This window comes from Dendropsophus ebraccatus, chromosome 1 (genome assembly GCF_027789765.1).
Source record: "Dendropsophus ebraccatus isolate aDenEbr1 chromosome 1, aDenEbr1.pat, whole genome shotgun sequence".
Classification (NCBI taxonomy): domain Eukaryota; kingdom Metazoa; phylum Chordata; class Amphibia; order Anura; family Hylidae; genus Dendropsophus; species Dendropsophus ebraccatus.
Genome location: NC_091454.1, coordinates 88,298,921 through 88,321,519, shown reverse-complemented (window position 1 = coordinate 88,321,519; position 22,599 = coordinate 88,298,921). Strand labels below are relative to the sequence as shown.

Sequence of the window (22,599 nt, the reverse complement as noted above, 5' to 3'; positions counted from 1 at the left end):
TTAAGTAGTACAAAACGGCTGTTGCCTGGATTCTGCGTTCTTCGCCATGTTGTGGAAATAAAGCAATACCATTTTTAATGCATTGGTGAGTGCTGTAAGTGTCCAGTTTGATTCACAGTTAGACTTTGTTTAATAAATATGTCAATTATAGACCTGCCCATGGCACACCAGTTTTTAGTTTTTAGTGATTTTTGTGACGCACAATATTAGTATGTATATGATGAAATAATAAACCAGCAGGAAAAAACTAGTAAAAACCATCCATTTGATAATGTAAATATGTTAGTAAATTAGAGCCATTGTAATTTAGGTGAGCGGTAAATTTAAGGTTAACTGCCAGGAAAGGAGGAGTAGGGTGCCTGGTGGCTGACAGACAGGGCCCGTCACGGCTGGCACAGGCACTGCTTCTGTACTTGTTTCATCCATGGATGCAACTATATGTCCATTAGCGGGAAAGCACCTTCAAAATGGACATACAGTTACATCTGTGAGGGTGAAGGGGTCAATGCAAAAATGCTACTTCATTTTTCTTGCAATGGTACAGCGTTTACCCATGACACTTTATTACTGAAGGCAGACATTTCTATATTTCCAATAATATACAGAACTTTTGCAAAATTTGCAGCAGGGTTGTAAGAGCCCCTGAGCCTCAGCCTGTTATGACTCATTCATGCTTGTGCCAATCTTTAAAGAGTTAAGTGGTGCCATCTGGGGATAACTGCAGAGCCATCTTTTAATCTAATCCAGTTTGTCTTCTTGTGAGGAACTGAGGAATCCGTAATGAATGTATGCGTTGGAATGCCATCCTTTCTGTAAATCTATCCTACCATATTGCAGAAGGGATAACATTATGTATAGAATTAAAATAACTAAGAGTCATGAGGCCAAGTAACGTTTTATATTATGCTGTTGTCCCCAGCCTGAGTCTACTATATTGCCATATGCATGGGCTCACAGCTGTAAGGTTATTTTTACAAATGTTGGCAGTGTTATAAAAGACTGCTTCAGGCTTCAGGCATATTTGTTTGCAAACACAAAATACAAAACAGGAGTGAGCACATTGAAAGTGAATTTAGAACCACAGGGACAGAGATATCTAAATCTGGAATGCTGGTAGAATCAAAACACAGTACAGGGAGAATCTTAATAAACTAGAACACATTCTAAACACAGCCCTCAAAACAATACTTCTTGTTAAGTGCTCAAAACAATATATCAGCTAATTTAATTTTATAAATAAGATATTGAAAATCATCAAAATTAATATGTGTTCTGTTATACATTGAAATATTCAAAGTAACTCTGTACCGGCACAATGCTGCCCCCAAACCGCAGGCACCGCGTTGTAGGGGTACTCACGCCATGCATGGTTCGGGGGTTCGGACTGTGCCCCCTCTCTCCCCTCCTCCATCCAGCCCAGGGACGTTCTGAAAGTTAAGGGAGGAAGGGAGAGAGGCACCGCAGGCCTAGGGCACTGATGCTCTAGGCCATGCCGGTTTTACTGCCCGCCACGCTGCATTGATAAAATTTGTTTTTCTTCTAAATACTGGCACCAGTAGACAGGTCAATCTCTGTACCGACTGTGCCCGGTTCGGGGGTGGCAAGGTGCCGGTACAGAGTTGCTTTAAAGCGTACCAATCATGGTGCTTAGATTGAAACTTTCACGTGCTATCAAAGCTGACACTGGAAGTTTGGGTTGCCGCTGAAATGTACTACGCTCATAACAGGGCTCATGCGTGGTGGAACCTGCCAGGGTGTAAGACATTTTCACAGCGACCCAGACTTTGTTTTCTAGTTTTTTTCTAGTTTAAAAAAAAAAAAACACACAAACTTTAACCATTTTGCTAAAAATTTTTAGAGGCATTTTTGGTGATGCTATGCATATTTAACATTTTTTTTTCCTGAAAAGTATAAGGAAACCTATGGGAAAAAAAGAGTTTTCTTATGAAGACAGTGGATTCACTAAACACAAATAATGCCATAGTAAAGCATAATCTGTAGTTCCTTTAATTTGATTCTAGACTTTTAGGTAAAATAAAAGATTTATGGCATGCATTTTGATCATGTAAAACTTAAAAAACATCAACATCAACAGATGAGATTGTTTGCAGTAAGTATTCACACAAAGACAATGTAAACTTAAAACATAACTTTTATTGATAATGGTAAAAATGAACTCAAAGTGTTCCCACAATTGCACAGGGATGAAGATTGGCAGGAGCCTAGAGATACTACCCCTGATTTGGGAGTAACTCTACCTAAACCTAGGCAGAGTGCAATGCCCTCTGGAACCCATCCCTCCCTGTTAAGCCCTAAATCTTAGAAGAGAGCCACCACTTTGTGTTAAGCAGCCTCTGGGGGGCCATGGGCTTCAACCAGGTTGAATACAGCCACTACCTTAATGCCTCCAACAATCAAAATAGATATGGTATGCTGAAGCTGAAGTGGGTTTTAAAAAGAGGGTTCATTATCAATTACTCCCTTTAAGGGTGGTATTACACGGAACGATAATCGGCCGAATTGGCCCGATTCGGCCGATTATCGCTCCGTGTAATAAATGCAACGATCAGCCGATGACAACGATCATCGGCTGATCGTTGATAAAGTTTAGAACCTATTTTCGTCGGGCGCCGACCGCGCACCGCTGCGTGTAATAGCGGTGCGTGGCCGGCGACTAACGATATACATTACCCATCCACGTTCCAGGGCTGCTCCTGCCGTCCGCTTCTCCCTGCGTCCCGCGCGCGCTCTAGCGTCACAGAGGCCTGTCAGCTGATAGGCCGCTCAGCCAATCACAGGCCGCGGCGGTCCCGGCCTGTGATTGGCTGAGCGGCCTACCAGCTGACAGGCTGCTGTGACGCTAGAGAGCGCGCGGGACCCCCAGGAGAAGCGGACGCAGGAGCAGCCCTGGAACGTGGATGGGTAATGTATGCCAGTTTAGCAAGGGCTGCAAGGACATCGGTAACGATGTCCTTGCAGCTCTTGTCAAACGATTATCGGGCCGTGTAATAGGTCCAGTAAACGAGCAACGATCTAGCAGATCGCTGCTCGTTTACAGGTATTATCGGGCCCTGCTCGGCCCGTGTAATACCACCCTAAGTCTCACCACAAGTCTCGTCTTCTCCCAAGGAGACAACAAGATAAGCTAGGCAGCACAGATCCATGGGTTTTGGAAAAAAACAGCACACTATATGTGTAATCAAAAGAAAAAAGTTGAATGCAGGCTATACCTTTACGCACAAAGTAGTATCTAGGTAAAATGATGCCACCATTGATAGAAGAAACACCACAAGTATTTAGTAACCCAATGCATTTTGAACCAGATGCACCATATACAGTAGATGAATACGTAGTATGTGACTGCGTTTTTGCTGTCCACTTAACGTATACGTTAAGACAAAAATAAACGGATAAAAAAAATGGATGTTAAAAATGGCTGCTGCTGTATGCCATAACGGCAGAATCTGTTTCCCATTAGGCCCCGTTCCCACTGAGCAAAGCTAGCGGAATTCCGCGACGGAATTGTCCGCCGCGGAATGCCGTTAGCCTCCCGCTCATAATGGGACTCTATGGGAGGCGCGCGCTCCTGCCCTGTCCGCGCTGAAGAATGAACATGTTCATTCTTCAGCGCGTATAGAGCAGCAGCGCGCGCCTCCCATAGAGTCCCATTATGAGCGGGAGGCTAACGGCATTCCGCGGCGGACAATTCCGTCGCGGAATTCCGCTAGCTTTGCTCAGTGGGAACGGGGCCTTATACATAAAAAAAGATTGAAACTGATCCATTTTTTCGCCGTTCACAAAAATGTGATTGACCATATTTTTTTGTACACTAAAAATAAGTGTACCAAAACGTGAAACAGATAGAAAAGCATAGTGTGACCCCAGCCTTAAACATCCAATGTTCAACATAAAATCCAGATTGGAGATAAGAAGAGAAACACCACTTACCTGACATTTTGCTAAAAAAAATATTCCATATATTCCATATACAATATTTTAAGCAAGATACTAGTCGAGTGCCACTCCCCTTTTTCTCCAGGCTTACTGATTGCTTTTATGTTCCTCGTATACTCTATAAGAGAACTTTTTACCTTTTTCACAGTGTGGCCCGTAGAACCCATCTGGACACTCACAAACATGCCTCTCATTACAAAAGCCTCCATTTCTACATCCACCAGGACATTTTGCTTGAAAAAAAATTAAAAAAGTATATTAGAGATTAGGAAATGATCTAAGGTTAATATATATAGGACTGTAAAGTTAGGAAATGCATACAATTCTCTAAGGTCCCTTTTATGTCACACATTTAAGCAAGTACATTAAAAAATGCTTTAAAAAGAGTGAGGCCAAAAGAGCGCCCTCTTGGCCTCCATCTGGCCAGTACATGGTTTATTGCAAAAAATAGAAATACCTTGGTACAGTAGATCATACTATTCCATCCATCAAAATGTGATGAAATGCTATAAAATGACAAACACCAAACTAGTATGTACAAATTCGGGATTTTGTGTTTATGCCGTTCGCATTATGGTAAAAATGACTTGTTATCTGTGTTCCTCAGGTTGGTACAATTACAATGATATGCAACTTGCATAACTTTTATTTTATTTAGTGGCTTTTAAAAAATCAAGACTTTAAAAAAAAAAAAAACACTAAATGTTCTTTAAAAATGCTCTATTACCATGCTTATAACTCCATTAATTTTTGGTCGATGGGGCTGTGTGAGATGTCATTTTTTGCGCCATGATCTGTACTTTCTATCAGTACCTTGCTTGTGTATATGCGACTTTTTGATCACTGTTTGTTACAATATTTCTGAATTTGATCCAACCAAAAATGTGCACTTTTGCACTTACGCCATTTATCGTGCATGATCAGAAATGTGATGATTTAATAGTTTGGGCGAATATGCACGCGGTGATACTAAATACGTTCACTTTCTTATTTATTTTTACTTATAAAATGGGAAAAGGGGGGTGATTCAATTTTTATTAGGGGAGGGGATTTTTTATTAATTAAAATTTTTTTTTACATTTACATTAAGTAGAAGTCCCCCCTGGGAGGCTTCTAAAACAACTACACTGATCTATCATATAGATCAGTGTAGTATACATAATACAGCACTGATCGAATATATCTATATGTATTATTCTGGTCTGCAGCAGACCAGATCTATTGATTGCATCACGGGGGGAGATCTCGCCACTAGACCACCACGTAGGGAAGATCAAAGGCACTTAAATGCAGCTGTCAGTTATGACTGCTGCATTTAACTGTCTTTATTAGAGGGTGTGGGAGATTAAGTATGACATGTGTCTTTAAGGGGTTAAACACATTTAGGTTTTTTTTTAAAGGTTTTAATTTTTTCAGAGCAGTCAGGTAAGATAACACACCCACAGGTCAAAGGGGGGAAGAGTCTACCTTGTTTGTAAACACATAAAAGTCTGATTACATTAGAAAAACACATAAATATTCATGGTATTGGTTGACAGTGATGTCCTATAGTGTTGTAAAACTCATAAGTATGAGTATTACTGTTTGGCGGTCTTTTTTGTCTTTGTTTTTCTTGTGTAACCTTGTCTTGAAGGGAAGTAAGTTTCCAAAATGCGTTACATGTGTGATAAATTCCTTTTTTTAAGCCACTTGGAGGAGAGTCTTTGGGCATAGCACTGGTAAATTCAAGTACACATTTAAAAAAAAAAATTCTGCCATTACTACTATGAGCCCCTGTTGGGAGCATCCCGTTTGTGGTACATCAGCTACTTTTGGTCTATCAGACGCCCCTTTGACCTTCCAGAGCTACACTGGACCAAGGGATCATATGAACTTATGTACCCCCTGCGGACCAGCTAGGGGTGATATACATAAAACCCTAAGGGGCAAATAGGTGAGCAAATATACACCTTTTCCATTTTATCCCTCTACTAAGGTAATACACGAGGTGCCTAAGCCTGCTGTCTCTCTTTTTTCTCTCTCCTCCTATATTAAATACATTAACGACATCTCAAGCAATCCTCTCAGACACTTTATACAGGCACATGCTGGCTCATGTGCCAATTAAAAAACTTATGGCATTGAGAAAATACAGCCTAAAACACAAGGAGGTAGTTTACAGCGCACATTATGTAACCGAGAACTTATTGGAAATAAATTGGGTACCGGACATTAACATTAGTATGGATTTGTTCATTATTAAAAAAATTAAATGGGAAGGATAGGAAACAAAAATACTTTTTATGTGCTCTCATTCATGTATTGATTAAGGTACATTAGCAATCATGAATTAAGTCTTTTTAGTAATGTACTGATATTTTGTGCAAAGTATAGATGCAGTTGGTTTCTCTTTTTATACATAGCCGGTTTTTAATGCAAACCTTACAACACCAGGTGCTAACTATTTACAATTAATACATGTGTGTATTTAAATGTCTGGAGGTGATTGCTAATGGTGTGTTTACACAGACAGATTTATCTGACAGATTTTTGAAGCCAAAACCAGGAATGGCTTTAAAAAGAGGAGAAATCTCAGTCTTTCCTTTAAGGCCTGTTCCCAGATTATAGTCTCTTCCTGGCTTTGGCTTCAAAAATCTGATACATTTTTTTGTGTAAACGCACCCTAAGTTGCCTGTGATGAAGACGCATTATCAGTGCCCCTGTGGTGTGCTGCATCATGGCTTTTTTGCCTGTATTTTAATAAAAGACTAAATAAAGTACCAAATTATACTAAATTGTTGGATTATTGTGTTTCTTGCATTGGACTTCAACCCATTGGCCAAATGTGGATCCTGGCATCGGAAAAAATGCAAGGGTGAGCTGCCTTTTATTTTCACTACCACCCCCAGTGCACTCATTTGCGCTGGACAGCCCCTCCTAACGAATATTAGCAGAGCAGAGCGCCACTGCAATATTCATTAGGAGGGGTGGGCCAACTTGGGCAGATCGGTGTACTGAGGGCAGTAGCCCCCCCCCCAGTGCACCCAAATAACTAATTAGCATATGAAATAACTTGTATCTAAATATCCTGAAAATTATGCTGAGGATCAAGGTAAGAAAATTACCTTCATCCTCAGTGCCCTGTGTGTTATAGGGACATATCAGCAGGTCTATTTCCCTTTAAGAGGTTAAATAAAGGGGAAACTGCTATTTGGCCAGTCCAAAAATACACATATTAAACCAAACCATGTCAAATTTAAATTGCTATTCCAGAGAACTATTCCAGAGATACAGCAGCTAATAAATACAGCAGTTGCTGTATACCCTGGAGAATGTTGAGTAGGTTTTTGCTATCAGGCACAGTGCTGCCCACTGTCACCTCTGTCCATGGCAGAAACTGCCCCAAGCAGAAGAAAAAGGAGGTTCTTGCTCTTGTTCTGCATGGTTCCTTACATAAACAGAGGTAGCGGAAGGGAGTACTGTGGAGTACTGTATCAGGCTGGGTTCACACTACGTATATTTCAGTCAGTATTGTGGTCCTCATATTGCAACCAAAACCAGGAGTGGATTCGAAACACAGAAAGGATCTGTTCACACAATGTTGAAATTGAGTGGATGGCCGCCATTTAATGGCAAATATTTGCTGTTATTTTAAAACAACGGCTGTTGTATTGAAATAATGGCAGTTATTTACTGTGTGTTTTTAATCCACTCCTGGTTTTGGTTGCAATATGAAGACCACAATACTGACTGAAATATACGTAGTGTGAACCCAGCCTCAGGCTGTAAAGAACTACACAACTTACGACATGTATTAGAAGGCTTTCATTTTTAATTTTTTTTTTTTTTACAAATCTGTATAAGGTTCTAGCAACAGTTGATTTGAAAACATCTCCCCCTCAAGAATACCCCTTATACAAAAACAGAAAAACTAAAAGTTCCCAAAATCAAAATCTATGTGCAAAAAAACTTTCATTTGTTTTCCATTAAAAGAAAAAATGAACATGTATAAAGACATAGCCATATTCTAGTCCATGTTCTATTATATTTTAAAACCACTTTTTTGTTTTTTGGTATTATATAAATGTAGTTCTTCACTTACCTTGCTGACATGTTTTAAAAAAGATAGCATTTTGTGGTGTCTGGAGAATCACATTGCCCTCTGAATTCATAACAATTATATTAACCTCAAATGCTGCCACTCCATCTTGATTGCCAAGGCAAGGAAATCCAATCTGGACAACTGAAGAATAAGAACAAGAACATGAATGGCCAGTGTCACCATGTCTGTGGCAAGTTATAAGCTGACATCATACTAACATTTAAAAAAGTATAACAATCTGTTAGCAAAGGAAATGTTGGACACATGTATGTATCACAATCTGAATTCAAAAAATTCCAGAAACTGTTGCTTTTCTTTTGATTCAGTTTGTGTTTCTGTGTTTGTGTTTCTTTCTCATTACATTTGTGAATGTATAATTGTTTTCAAGGGAATGTATCATCAGTTTCTTACCTTCATCCTCTGCACTGTTTCCATGCTATTAGAAGTTTCATCTGTATGATAACCATTTTGGTGCACTAGGGTCCAGAATCCTGCTCCCAGAACGGTCCGATCTTTTAATGAATATCAGGGAAGAAGAATGGCCAGAGGTGGCCAGTTTGGTGCGCTGGGAGCAGTTGTCCCACCCCAGTGCACTAAAATGCCTAATTAGTGAAAAAATTTAACTCCTAATAGCACAGAAATAGTGCCAAGGATAAAGGTAAGAAGCTTACCTTCATTCTCATTGCTTGAAGTCATAAGCAACCCCAGTGAGCTCTTTAAATCACACCATACCATTCTCTATCTAAAATTATACATAATGATTGTCTCTCTTCTCTACTTAAGGCTGTATCAATAAAAGGTCTCCAATTAGCATATAACAATTTAGTAGTCTGTCTTTGTTATATAGGGTAGGGAAGTCCCAGACTTCCATGATTAAGTAGCAAACTTTAAGTAATAACCAAAATACATTTTGTGACCAATAAAAGCATAACATATATTCCCTTAGAGGTCACCTTGACTGGGTCAGAATATGGTGATGTCCATTGGATTTAGTGATAAAGGCATTCCAATGAGGTGAGGTTAATTCCTTTACCCCAAGTTCCTTTTTACTACCTATGTTATAAAATCCAGAAATTTTGTAGTTTTTATTCTGACTGTTTAATTCTCAGCCTAAAACTAAGCTAAGGGCCCTAATAAATAGAGAGGTTATCTGCCAAATCAGACACATGCCTCAACATGTAATAGAGCCAGAAATCAGCCGACAAGCTTGTCGGCTGATCGCTGTCTCTCAACATAAATCTTCTGTCAGTTGCACATTGCTCCGCGTAAGAAGAGATGTGCAGCTGACAGCTAATTAAAGGGAAGGGCTGCACAAACATCTCTAGTGATGTTCATGCAGCCCTGGCTGTACAATTATATAAAAGGCTCTATAAGCGACTGTTGATCTAGCAGACTGGCACTTGTTTACCTTGCATGACAGGCCAGGTAATATTGCCTTTTGACTTCCTGTTCTGTAGAGGTCACTTTCTAAGAGTGTCCTCCTTATCACAGAGAGAAGTACAGTTAAAGGTGAAACCAGTATACATAGATAACACATGATCTACCAACATTTACAACAGCTGTGGCTTAAAAATCAAATTATCAACGAGCAAGCAACGTGCACGATTCACTACTTATTTAGGCCACGTTCACACAGCGTATGACACCGGCCGTTCTGTGACCCAGCCGTGTCACAGAATGGCTGGTGCCAGTGAGGTTTACTGGCCGGGATAAACTTAATTTCTATTGAATTGGGATGCGGGCGCCTCCCTGTGTGCCCACATCCCAATACACCATTGCACACAATGTAAAGTGCGGCCAAAGCTGCACGCTCTATTGTGTGCACGGTCAGGGTTCAATGAATAGTGGACGCACAAAACTGACATGTCAGTTTTCGTTGCAGCAGCTAGGAATCCCTGACGGTGCGTATAGTATGTGTATACACTCGACCGTGATTCTATAGACTGCAGCACAATGTAAATTTATCACGGCCATTGTTGCAAAAACGGCCGTGATTAATAAAAAATTTACATTGTGTGAACTTAGCCTAAAAGTGAATGTCTCACCTATTTTTTTATTTTTTTTACTGAAAAGTGTCGTTTTGTTTTCAAATCTATTTCTATTATTTCACGTTTTATTTTTTATTTTTTGTATAAATTTTTATGGGGGCAACCAGATATGTACAGAAGGCCCCATGGACATGCAAAATATACTGGCCCATACCCTATTCACAATAATGAGAGCATTTTATAGGCACTGCCTGTAACGTGTCCAGAGGTCATTCCGCAGAGAAGGGGAGACTATACTTCAGCTTTTGTAAATGGTAATAGATCTTCTGTAAGGGCTGTATTGCACGGCTTAATATTCTCAAAATGCAAATGACCATCTGCTAGATCGGTGTTCACTTACAGAGCCTATTATATGGACATCGTTAGCAATGTCTGAGCAACCATTGATGTATATTTAAAAAAAAAAAAAAACGTTTACTTACCTCTCAACGCTTGACTGTGACCTTCTAGTTTTTCCGTGCTGTTAGGAGTGGCTGCTGAATCTTCTACACCCCTCTCTGCAGCGACAAGCCTCACAGCTAATTTCTGATTGAGACGGGACAGTGCCCCGTGCAGTAATTGGCTGAGCGGACTGTCGCTTCAGAGACCAGCTCCAAAGTTCCAGCAGTGGCTGCGGGCAGTGGTTTAGAAGTTAGAAGGACACTGGGGAGAAAGTGACCGTCAGATCAAAGAAGACGTCACCTGTGAGTCACTGTATAATGTTTTTGTATTCAGTAGAACATTATTAGGTAAGAGCGCTGCACTGCTCTATGCCGCAATAAACACACTGCTTCTAATAACCTGAATAACCCTTCCTTCCCCAGGGCTGAACTGAGTGTGTGTGTGTGTGGTGGGGGGGGGGGGGCGCTTTTATCAAGATTCACCCTGTTGCCAAAATGACCTAAAAACTGCCCTGCCACAACCCCCTCAAAGATTTCTCCTAAGCTTCCCTTATACTCTAAAACTCAATTCCCCTTGACACATCCAGCTCTCACCCACCATCACAACTTTTAAAAGCAACTTGAAAAGCCATGTCTTCAGACTAGGCTACAACCTACAACTCTGCTGCCAACTCACTGCACTGCGACCAGCTGCTCTCTTTTCCTACTGTCTCCTTCCCATGACTAGAGATAAGCGAATTTGCCGAAATTCGGGTTTGTCTGAACCTGAACTATCGGCTTCTGATTGCCGCTGTCTGCAGCCTCCGTAAACAGGGTGGATACAGCCTAAGGAACGCCTGGAAAACTGGGATACAGCCTATGCCAATGTCTGTATCCCAGTTTTCAACGTGGTCCGTAAGGCTGTATCCACCCTGTTCACGGAGGCTGCAGACAGCGGGAATCAGAAGCCCATAGTTCAGGTTCAGACAAACCCGAACTTCGGCAAATTCGCTCTCTTCCTATGTATCAGTCGGTCATTTACTTTATTCATGTCTTTCGCTTGATTTCACGTTACACTCTGGGGAAGATTTATGAAAGGTTGTAAATATACACCTGGTGTAAACTTCCTACAGCAACCAATCACAGCTCTGCTTGCAGCTCTGGTAAAATATAAGAAGCTGTGATTGGTTGCTGTGGGCAGTTTACACCAGGTGTATATTTACACCCTTTCATAAATCTCCCCCTACATGTTAACCCCCTAAATGTGAAATCCCTAAATGTTAACCCCGTACATTCTGTATGTTAACCCCTATAGCATGTACAGAGCTCTGAAATGAAGGGCACTTTAAAAAGAAACAATAATAGATAATAAAAATGTAGAACATAATGCAAATAAACAGTATTCTGTTTGTAAATGGATCATATTTCCTATTCACTAACAGCTACCAACCACTGCTAATTTTAACAAAAAGGAAGGGGGAAAAAACTTCTTCAGAACAGTGTGTGTGAACCCAGCCTAAAAGCCATAACTTCCAAAATGCTGTGTGATGAATGAGTAGCTCCCCTTCGCGTCTCAATAAAATACATGCTGGTTGAAACCTCATCCTGTTTGTTCGGATATAAATAGCACATCTGTCATTTTCTGATTATAGAGTAATGGGCCCACACATCAGCTAAAAACACAGCACAATACAATGTGGATTGTAAGCACTTAGCACACACTTGCTATACTGCCATCTTGAGCAACAAAAGCTAATTGCATGTTATATTTACTGACACAATGAAAGTGCAGTAAGCAAACGGTATCTGGAAATAATACAATGGGAAAATTACTATTACATGAACAAATGCTTCAGTTAATACACATTTGGATAATGTTATTTAATGGAACATATACATATAGCAATATGAAACTGTATTTAAGAGGTTTTCCAGGCAAAATGGACTGTATAGAGATGAGTGAACGTTTTAAAAGATTGGTTAGGCATATTCGCCGAACTTCCAAGAAAAGTTTGGTTTCATCCGAACTGAACCTTAACCCTTTGAGGACCAAGCCCAAAATGAGCCAGTGGACCGTGCAAATTTTCATTTTTGTATTTTCGTTTTTTCCTCCTCCCCTTCTAAGAGCTCTAGCACTTTTATTTTTCTATCAACAGTGCAATTTGATGGCTTGTTTTTTAACAGGAGTAGTTGTACTTTGTAATGGCATCTTTCATTCTACCATAACATATATGACGTATCCCCAAAAATATTATTTATAAAGATATAAGTTGGTAAAATCATAAAAAAAGAATGCAATATGGTAACTTTTGGGGGGTTCCTGTGTCTACGTAATGCACTTTATAGTAAAAGCTACATGATACCATTATTCCAAAGGTCAGCCCGAACACAACCATAGGCTGGTTTACACAGATTCTCTAATGTTATATATATTTTTTTATTAAATGCTTTTTTTATTTGCAATTAATTATTAATAAAGTGGCCCTATTGTGACGCTTATACCGGTTTTAGTTTTTCACCTATAGGGCTGTATTGGGTGTCATTTTTTGCGCCATGATCTCTAGTTTTTATTAATACCATATTTGTGTAGCTTGTACATTTTGATCACTTTTTAATACATTTTTTATAAATATTATAACAAAAAATCAGTAATCCTAGCGCTTTTTTCCCTCTTTTCGTTTATGCCGTTTGCGATGACAGTTTATATTTTAATAGATCAGACAATTACACACACTACGGTATATAATATGTTTTTTTATTTTTATATGTTTTATTTATATAATGTGAAAGGAGGGGGGGGTTAATTTTTATTGGGGGAGGGGCTTTGGGGTATTTATAAAAACATTTTCCCTTTTTTTTTTACACATTTTAATTTGCCCTGGGGGACTCTTACCTGCAATCAGATTGCAGACACTGTGCAATGCTATGCCATAGGCATAGCAGTTATCAGTGTTATAGGCGCTCTGCTCATTGAGCCTGCCTGTGGCACACTTAATGAGCAGAAAGCTGATCGGACTGCACAGAGGAAGGTAAGAGCCCTACAGTGGTCCGATACAGCGACCAGTCACACTGGGGGGGGTCCTGATCGGTAAGTGACAGGGGACTGCCCCTGTCACTTACACTTAAACGCGGCGGCGTTTAAGGGGTTAATGACACGTTGCAGCGTGATCGCTGCAGCCTGTCATTAACGGTAAGGGCACGACTGCTCACTGCAGCCAGACCCCACCTGCTATGAAGCGCGCTCCGCTCCGGAGTGCGCTTCATAGCACAGGACGTACCGGTCTGGGGACAGGCACCCATGGCGTACCGGTACGTCCTAGGACACCTACGGGTTAATAACAAAGCCAATTTTGGTTGTTTAACTTCTATTTTATTTGCTTTAAAAAAATTTTAAACTTTTTTAAAAAACCTAAATGTGTTTAAAATTGCTCTATTCCCAGCATTATAACGCTTTTTTTTGGGTCTATGGGGCTGTGTGAGGTGTAAATTTTTGCGCCACTATCTGTACTTTCTATTGGTACCTTGACTGCATACAGTACATGCAACTTTTTGATTACTGGAAATATTACTTTTCAAGATTTGATGCAATATTACTTTTCAAGATTTGAAAATCTTTTGCACTTATGACCTTTACCGCGCATGGTCAAGAATGTGGCACTGACATCACAACAAACTACCACTGGGCAGAACTATATCTTGGCCAACCACTACATCAGTGGAGTCACGTTGTACCAGCTAGCTTGTAACTGGCCATCTGTCCCTGCACACCGACGGGGCAGTCACCACAACCGCACCTTCAGAAGGTGGCTTTTCCTTTGTCAGTGTTTCACTCCTGGGGGTCTTAGAACATTGAATAGGCAAGTATGCCAAACCAATAATTTCTCCATAAGGAAAGACTACCCATCTACAGACAGCTGTTTTGGGGTTATTGCTCCTTGACAGTACAGAGCAGGGTGTTAACTGGCTATTGAGAGGCCAATTGTGTCAGGTACCCTGCTCTGTCTTGGAGTGGTCATAGAAACTAGAGATGAGCGAACTTTTCAAAAGTTCGGTCCGACCAGACTTTCGGATTTTTTCGGAAAGTTCGGTTCAACCGAATTTCGGATTTCTTCGGATTTCATAGTTTAAAGCATCTATATGATACGGGGGTAGTGTTTTGGGTTGAATTTAGGGCTCTACATGTCAGTAACATCGTTATCTTTTCAAAATCATTTTAAAGTCATTTTTTTTGTTTTAGACTTCAATATTCACCATTACAGGGTCAATGCAGGAAATTCACCATTACAGGGTCTATGCAGGAAAAAGGTCACAAATGCAGTGAAGGAGCAGCAGTAGTCATTGGAGGACAGTGGAGGTCCAGCAATAGTCATTTGAGGCCAGTACAGGAGTAGTCAACATGGAGGCCAGGCAGGAGCAGCAGTAGCCAACATGGAGGCCAGGCAGGAGCAGCAGTAGCAAACATGGAGGACAGGCAGGAGCAACAGTAGCCAACATGGAGGCAAGGCAGGAGCAGCAGTAGCCAACAAGTGTTAAGATCTGGTCCTGTTTTATGTTTGCTGTGTTTGTGGGCATTTCTGCCTCTTTGTAAGATGGCCACTGCAGCTTCAGTGGCCATCTTACCTGCTCTCTGAGGCTATATTAATGTGTGCACCTGTGCCCCTTCCTGCCTGAGTATCAGTTAGAACTTAGCTTCTGTCTGCCTCAAGCTTACAGACTCTCCTGTTTGTATATTGCTATGGTCCTATTATTCCAGAGTCCTGCTACTAAACCTCCTGATTAAACCTTCTGCTGCACATGGGATCACCCTGCTGTTTAAACTCCTCAGCAAGGTTCACCTAGTGCTACATATCCTGCCTGCTGTCTGTCAGCGGTGCTACCGCTCACCTACCCAGGACCCGCTCCTGCTGTGTGCTATCTTCCTACAAATCCGTTAGTGGAACAGCCGCTTACCACCCCCAGCTCTGCTGAACCACACTCTGCTCACCTGCCGGACATCATCCAGCGCTGCTGCAACAAAACAAGAGTCTGCATATACCCACTGTGACTGTTATCTGCTGTGTACACCCCTACCAGCCACAGGCTTCCACAAAGTATTCACACAAAGTGTAACAACATGGATGCCAAGCAGGATCAGCAGTAGCCAACATGGAGGGCAGGCAGGATCAGCAGTAGCCAACCTGGAGGCCAGGCAGAAGCAACAGTAGTCAACATGGAGGGCAGGCAGGATCAGCAGTAGCCAACATGGAGACCAGGCAGGAGCAGCAGCAGCCAACATGGAGGGCAGGCAGGAGCAACAGTAGTCAACATGGAGGCCAGGCAGGAGCAACAGTACCCAACATGGAGGGCAGGCAGGAGCAACTGTAGTCAGCATGGAGGGCAGGCAAGATCAGCAGTAGCCAACATGGAGGCCAGGCAGGAGCAGCAGTAGTCAACATGGATGCCAGTTAAGTCCCAGCAGTAGTCAACATGAAGGCCAATTAAGGTCAAGCAGTAGCCAACAAGGAGGAAAGGGCAGGCACACCAGTAGTCAACCTAGATGCCAGTTAAGGCCCAGCAGTAGCCAACAAGGAGGAAAGGGCAGACACACCAGTAGTCAACCTAGATGCCAGTTAAGGCCCAGCAGTAGCCAACATTGAGGCAAGGGCAAGCACACCAGTAGTCAACCTGGATGCCAGTTAAGGCCCAGCAGTAGCCAACATGGAGGCAAGGGCAGGCACAGCAGTAGTCAACCTGGATGCCAGTTAAGGCCCAGCAGTAGCCAACATGGTGGCAAGGGTAGGCACAGCAGTGGTCAACATGGATGCCAGTGAATGGCTGAAATGGTTACACAGCTTTAGAGCCATTGACAGCACAGTCTGTAAATGGGATGAAGACTTTAGAAAGTGTGTAACTATTAGGTTTAAAACATGTGCCATACACGGGGCGTGCCTCATACCTCCTCGACGCAGCACGGAGAGAATGTTGCTCCCATTGTCACTCACCACCGTCCCAACTTTAAGATGGCGTGGAGTCAGCCACGAGAGGATTTCCGTCTCGAGCAGGTGGTGCAGCTCTTCCCCTGTGTGTCTCCTTTCACCCATGCAGCACAGCTTGACACCTCCGTGCTACACCCAAGTTGTACAAGGGAGGAACACTGGCGGTTAGGGAGGTTTTGGACCTACTGGAGGAGGTGGAGGAGGACCGCGACACAGGAACCCTGCTGTGACAACGGGGTGGTGTCATCGCCCTTCCCTGGCCAAGTTGCTGGGGGTCCGCCGGCCATATTACATTTACCCACTGAGCAGTAATGGACATATACTGCCCTTGCCCGCTCCAGATGTCTGTGGTTAAATGTACATGTCTGCTCACTGAATGGCTCAGCGAGTCAGCAACCTTTTAGCTTACATAGCTATACATGTCCGGGATAGCTGTGTTGGAAAAGTAGTGTCGACTCGGCACCTTCCACCAAGTCGACAACTTTAAACGGCAGAGCCTAGAACACCAGCAACTTGGCCAGGTGGGCGTTCAGCTTGACTGCTGCGGGATTGCTGGGTGCATATGTCTGCCTCCGGTATAGGGACTCCATGATGCCAGGCTGCCTACTGCTAGCAACACAGGGGCCACCAGCCGAAGAAGGGATTGAAGCCACACTCCCTTCCACAGAGAAGGTCTGACTCTTTAAAAGGCCCCCCCTGACTACTGCTGCTTCCTGCTGCTGTTGACCGCGGCTCTGCCTGGGCCTGCTGTGACCCACTATCACCCCGTTTCTCCCAGGCCGAAAGGTGGTGGCGTTTCATATGGACAGCCATGGCGCTGGTGCCAGGATGTTCCCGTTCCAGAATGATGCTATCATCTTCATCAGGCTCCTGCCCAGCCCTCTCTCGTCTACTGCCTACTGCTCTCCTGCCAGGCCTAACATGGGCCTGCTCTGATATCGCCTCCAACACAGCTATGCCCTGCACTTGATTGTCCCCTGTCTCTTCCCCCACGTGCTCATCATCATCAAAGAGCAGTTGGCTGTTCATAGACGCCAACAGTTCCCTTGCAGGCGGCGGGTCAAAAGTTAGCGGGATGTTGCTAAGGATGTCAGATGGAGGACGTGGGGGAATTGCTGCGTGCCAGTGCCAAGTCAGGGTCGTGTCCGAGGTACCCACAGATACCTGGCTGGCTGTCTCACTCCTCATCCTTGTGGTCGAAGTGTGAGCTAGCCACTCCAGGACTGTGGAATTAGACGTGTGGACACGACCCTGGTGTGACAAAGGAAGCTCAGGCCTGCCACTGGACCCTCTTCCTGCGCTACTTCCTCTTCTGCCCCTTGAGCCAGACTCTCTGCCCTGCCCTCTGCCTGAAACGCTTTGTGAGGTTTCCTGCTGCCGCTGTGCCATGACTTTATATTCAAATTCTGATTGCTACACTTGGTAGATGAGAACAGTATTTTCTGTAATATATAGGACTTGTGTATATATACACTACCGTTCAAAAGTTTGGGGTCACATTGAAATGTCCTTATTTTTGAAGGAAAAGCACTGTACTTTTCAATGAAGATAACTTTAAACTAGTCCTAATTTTAAACAAATACACTCTATACATTTCTAATGTGGTAAATGACTATTCTAGCTGCAAATGTCTGGTTTTTGGTGCAATATCTACATAGGTGTATAGAGGCCCATTTCCAGCAACTATCACTCCAGTGTTCTAATGGTACAATGTGTTTGCTCATTGGCTCAGAAGGCTAATTGATGATTAGAAAAACCTTCAAACATGTTCACACATCTGAAAACAGATCTGAGCAGATTGAGTTTATGGAGCATCACATTTGTGGGGTCAATTAAACGCTCAAAATGGCCAGAAAAAGAGAACTTTAATCTGAAACTCGACAGTCTATTCTTGTTCTTAGAAATGAAGGCTATTTCATGCGAGAAATTGCTAAGAAATTGAAGATTTCCTACAACGGTGTGTACTACTCCCTTCAAAGGACAGCACAAACAGGCTCTAACCAGAGTAGTAGGAGGCCGCGTTGCACAACTAAGCAAGAAGATAAGCACATTAGAGTCTCTAGTTTGAGAAACAGACGCCTCACAGGTCCCCTAACTGGCATCTTCATTAAATAGTACCCGCAAAACACCAGTGTCAACATCTACAGTGAAGAGGCGGCTGCGGGATTTTGGGCTTCAGAGCAGAGTGGCAAAGAAAAAGCCATATCTGAGACTGGCCAATAAAAGAAAAAGATTAAGATGGGCAAAAAAACACAGACATTGGAAAGAAGAAGACTGGAAAAAAGTGTTGTGGACGGATGAATCCAAGTTTGAGGTGTTTGGATCACAAAGAAGAACGTTTGTGAGACGCAGAATAAATGAAAAGATGCTAGAAGAATGCCTGACGCCATCTGTTAAGCATGGTGGAGGTAATGTGATGGTCTGGGGTTGTTTTGGTGCTGGTAAGGTGGGAGATTTGTACAGGGTAAAAGGGATTCTGAATAAGGAAGGCTATCACTCAATTTTGCAACGCCATGCCATACCCAGTGGACAGCGCTTGATTGGAGCCAATTTCCTCCTACAACAGGACAATGACCCTAAACACACCTCCAAATTGTGCAAGAACTATTTACAGCAGAAGGAGGCAGCTGGTATTCTATCGGTAATGGAGTGGCCAGCGCAGTCACCAGATCTGAACCCCATTGAGCTGTTGTGGGAGCAGCTTGACCGTATGGTACGCCAGAAGTGCCCATCCAACCAATCCAACTTGTGGGAGCTGCTTCTAGAAGCGTGGGGCGCAATTTTTCCAGCTTACCTCAACAGATTAATAGCTAGAATGCCAAAGGTGTGCAATGCTGTAGTTGCTGCAAAAGGTGGATTCTTTGATGAAAGCAAAGTTTGATGTAAAAACAATGATATTTCAAATACAAATCATTATTTCTAACCTTGTCAATGTCTTGACTCTATTTTCTATTCATTTCACAACGTATGGTGGTGAATAAGTGTGACTTTTCATGGAAAACACAAAATTGTTTGGGTGACCCCAAACTTTTGAACGGTAGTGTAGATATATATATATATAGGACTTGTAATATATAGGACAAGTATAGAAATTGTCTATATATATATATAGCACTTTTTTAAAGACTTTTATGATATACACTTGCACCAGGAATTTTTGTCTCTCAGGATAAGACGAATGTGATATACACACTATCAGAAGGGTCAAAGTATAGAAATTGTCTATATGTATATATAGCACTTTTTTAAAGATATTCTGCTATACACCTGCACCAGGTATTTTTGTCTCTCAGGATCAGACGGATGTGATACACACTATCATAAGTATAGGACTTGTATATCTGTACTGCACATTTTGTTTCCGTGCATACTTTTCTGTCCAATGCCTAATCTATCTATCTATCTATCTATCTATCTATCTATCTATCTATCTATCTATCTATCTCCATAAACACTCGCTGCATGCACACCTCCTTTCAGCAGAGAAGCTCCTAGTCCCATTATACTGGCTGAGTCAGACAGTCCCATCTAAACGGCAATGGTTCGAAAAGGTAAACCAAATCTGCCGCCTAGAAGAATTGACAAGTGTTTTAAGCCACTCAAAAACTAAATTCCAGAAAACCTGGTCTCCATGGCTTGCATTTAGAGATTCTTTTGTAGTACAGTCTTGATGGGGTCGTACTTGATCCCTTACCCTCCCCCCCCCCCACTACCTCTTCACCCCACTTTCCCTACTTTTCCCTCCTGAAACCTCCTTACTTTTCTTCTATTTCTTTTACTCTCCCCTCCGCTGTTCCACACTGGAACCCCACCTGCTGGGAGCGGTTGCCCAATAACTTTCTTTTTCTCTGCATAATGGAAGAGGAGGCAATACACCACCCATATTGCCTAATACAGCACCACTTCCCTTCATATCCCTACAACCCCAGGTTCAGTGTAAGTAATAGCAAGATTTGCCACGGTGGTATGCTGAGATGTTTTATTTTCACCTTTGAAAGACTTTACATCCGTCTCTCACCGCTAACATCTTCCGCTAGCCGACATTTACTGGACATCACCCAGATCGCAGAGATTGAAATGGACAATGCTACCTCTTCCCTTCCCCTTGTGGACTCTCATCACTCCTTGGATCAGGTGGACTGTTATACCTCATACTCACTATGTACTTGTTATACTCTTTGTATTACACGTACAATGTTTCTTTCATTATGTTTGGTATTCTTCCAAAAAATAAAACACAGATTTGAGAAAAAAAAAAGAAGTATAGGACTTGTATATCTGGACAGCAAGTTTTTGTTCCGTGCACCCTTTGCTGTCCTATGCCTAATCTATCTATCTTTCGCCCTCTCTATATTTCTCTCTCAATCACTAGATGTTTCTCCTCTCCGCTTTCCTAATCTTTCCTTTCCTACAATATCTTCTCAGTAGTCTGTAGAACTCAATAGCAGCAGCACCAGCAGCAGCAGCTTTTTGTCAATGACGAGCTCTGTGCACCGCTAACAGTATGCTTCCTCTCTCTCTGTCTACACACTGCGTGGTGCGGTCATCTGACCGCTACTCTTAAAGCAATACCGACATCACACAGGGGGTGGGATAGTTCAAGATCCCTGCTGATTGGATGTGTTCCGGACATCATAGGAAAGCGCTTTTCCCGCCCAGAACATTTCATGCCTTCTAGAATGGCAGCTGCCATTTTAAAAAGCATTAAAAAAAATCGGAATCCGATCGGACTCCGATTTTTGGAAAAATCCGAACCGGATCACATACCGGCCGAACCGGTTCGCTAATCTCTAATAGAAACTACCCACTGATCGGGGATGGCCCACAGCAGAAGGTGGACCATATGTGGACCGTTTGGACTGCTGTGGAAAATCCCTGATCGGCATATGGTTTCTATGACCGCTCCAAGACACCCAGGTAAAGCTGACACTTGTTCCCTTATACTGGAGAGGGTGGGCTTGAACTTGGTCTATCTGCCGAAATGCATTTCTAGTTTGGCATGGATATTGGATGTTTTTATTTTGTCTGTGGCTGAAGTTTCTCTATTCAGGTGTTACAATTCATGTGGAGATTTACAGTCTTAGGCTGGGTTCACACTACGTATATTTCAGTCAGTATTGCAACTAAAACCAGGAGTAGATTAAAACCACAGAAAGGATCTGTTCACACAATGTTGAAATTGAGTGGATGGCTGCCATTTAATGGCAAATATTTGCTGTTATTTTAGAACAATGGCTGTTATATTGAAATAATGGCAGTTATTTACTGTTATATGGCGGCCATCCACTCAATTTTAACATTGTGTGAACAGATCCTTTCTGTGTTTTTAATCCACTCCTGGTTTTGGTTGCAATATGAGGACCACAATACTGACTGAAATATACGTAGTGTGAACATAGCCTTAGCCTTATTATTTTTATTTATAATCTAGACAGTAAAATGGAAAATTAGAAGAGATATTATGAAAAATTCATAAAAAAAGTTTAATATAAAAACGTAATTTAATAAATAAGTAAACTTATGATGACACGCTCCCTGTAAATTCTTGTCAGCTATTGTATTTAGAAAGACCTGCCCACTACAATGTAGAAAAGTTATTAAAATTAGGAGACAAAACACATTTATAAAGCTTAGCATCATACTAACCTGAAGCCTTGTGTGGCACAGTGCCTAGTAATGGTATATTTACAGTGGGATCTGCCATTATTGCTTTATCCAGAGAGCGGAGAGACAGGAATTCATAAAAATATTCTGCCTGTAACAATAAGCATAACTTATATGATAGACTGTTGTGAGGTCCCTGAGGCAAATAAAACCTTTATGTATCAATATCTAAGATTTTATATAATATTAATGCAAACCAGCAACTATATCCCTCTACTGAAGCAATCCTACATTTTTCTTGCCCATATAATGTACTCTCACCACCATTATTTCTCCTGTCATCCCAGTTCTGCTGCCATCATCATCTTGACTTTTTAGATTTCAAACTGCCTCCTTTCCCTTTCAAATCTGCTCTCAATCCCATGATGTATCGTCAGTACAGCATCACATTTGCAGCTAGAGACAGTACCATCTGTGCCTGCTGGGAGGACAGTGTATTAATCCTAATCTTTGTATATCTCAAAATAGGATTAGAGATTAGGTCCAGATTATTAAAGTCTGTAAAACAGGATCTGGTG

At 42.1% G+C, this 22,599-nt stretch overlaps 1 protein-coding gene across 1 annotated transcript in view; it reads right to left on the bottom strand.

Moving 5' to 3' along the window:
* WIF1 (WNT inhibitory factor 1) overlaps nt 1-22,599 on the bottom strand; it is a 69,227-nt gene that overhangs the window by 23,236 nt on the left and 23,392 nt on the right. Inside the window, exons 3-5 of the mRNA XM_069955841.1 lie at nt 22,064-22,172; nt 8,036-8,176; nt 4,092-4,187 (exon numbers count right to left, since the gene is read on the bottom strand). Of these exons, the coding sequence (XP_069811942.1) occupies nt 4,092-4,187; nt 8,036-8,176; nt 22,064-22,172 (346 nt within the window). The remainder of the gene's footprint in view (nt 1-4,091; nt 4,188-8,035; nt 8,177-22,063; nt 22,173-22,599) is intronic.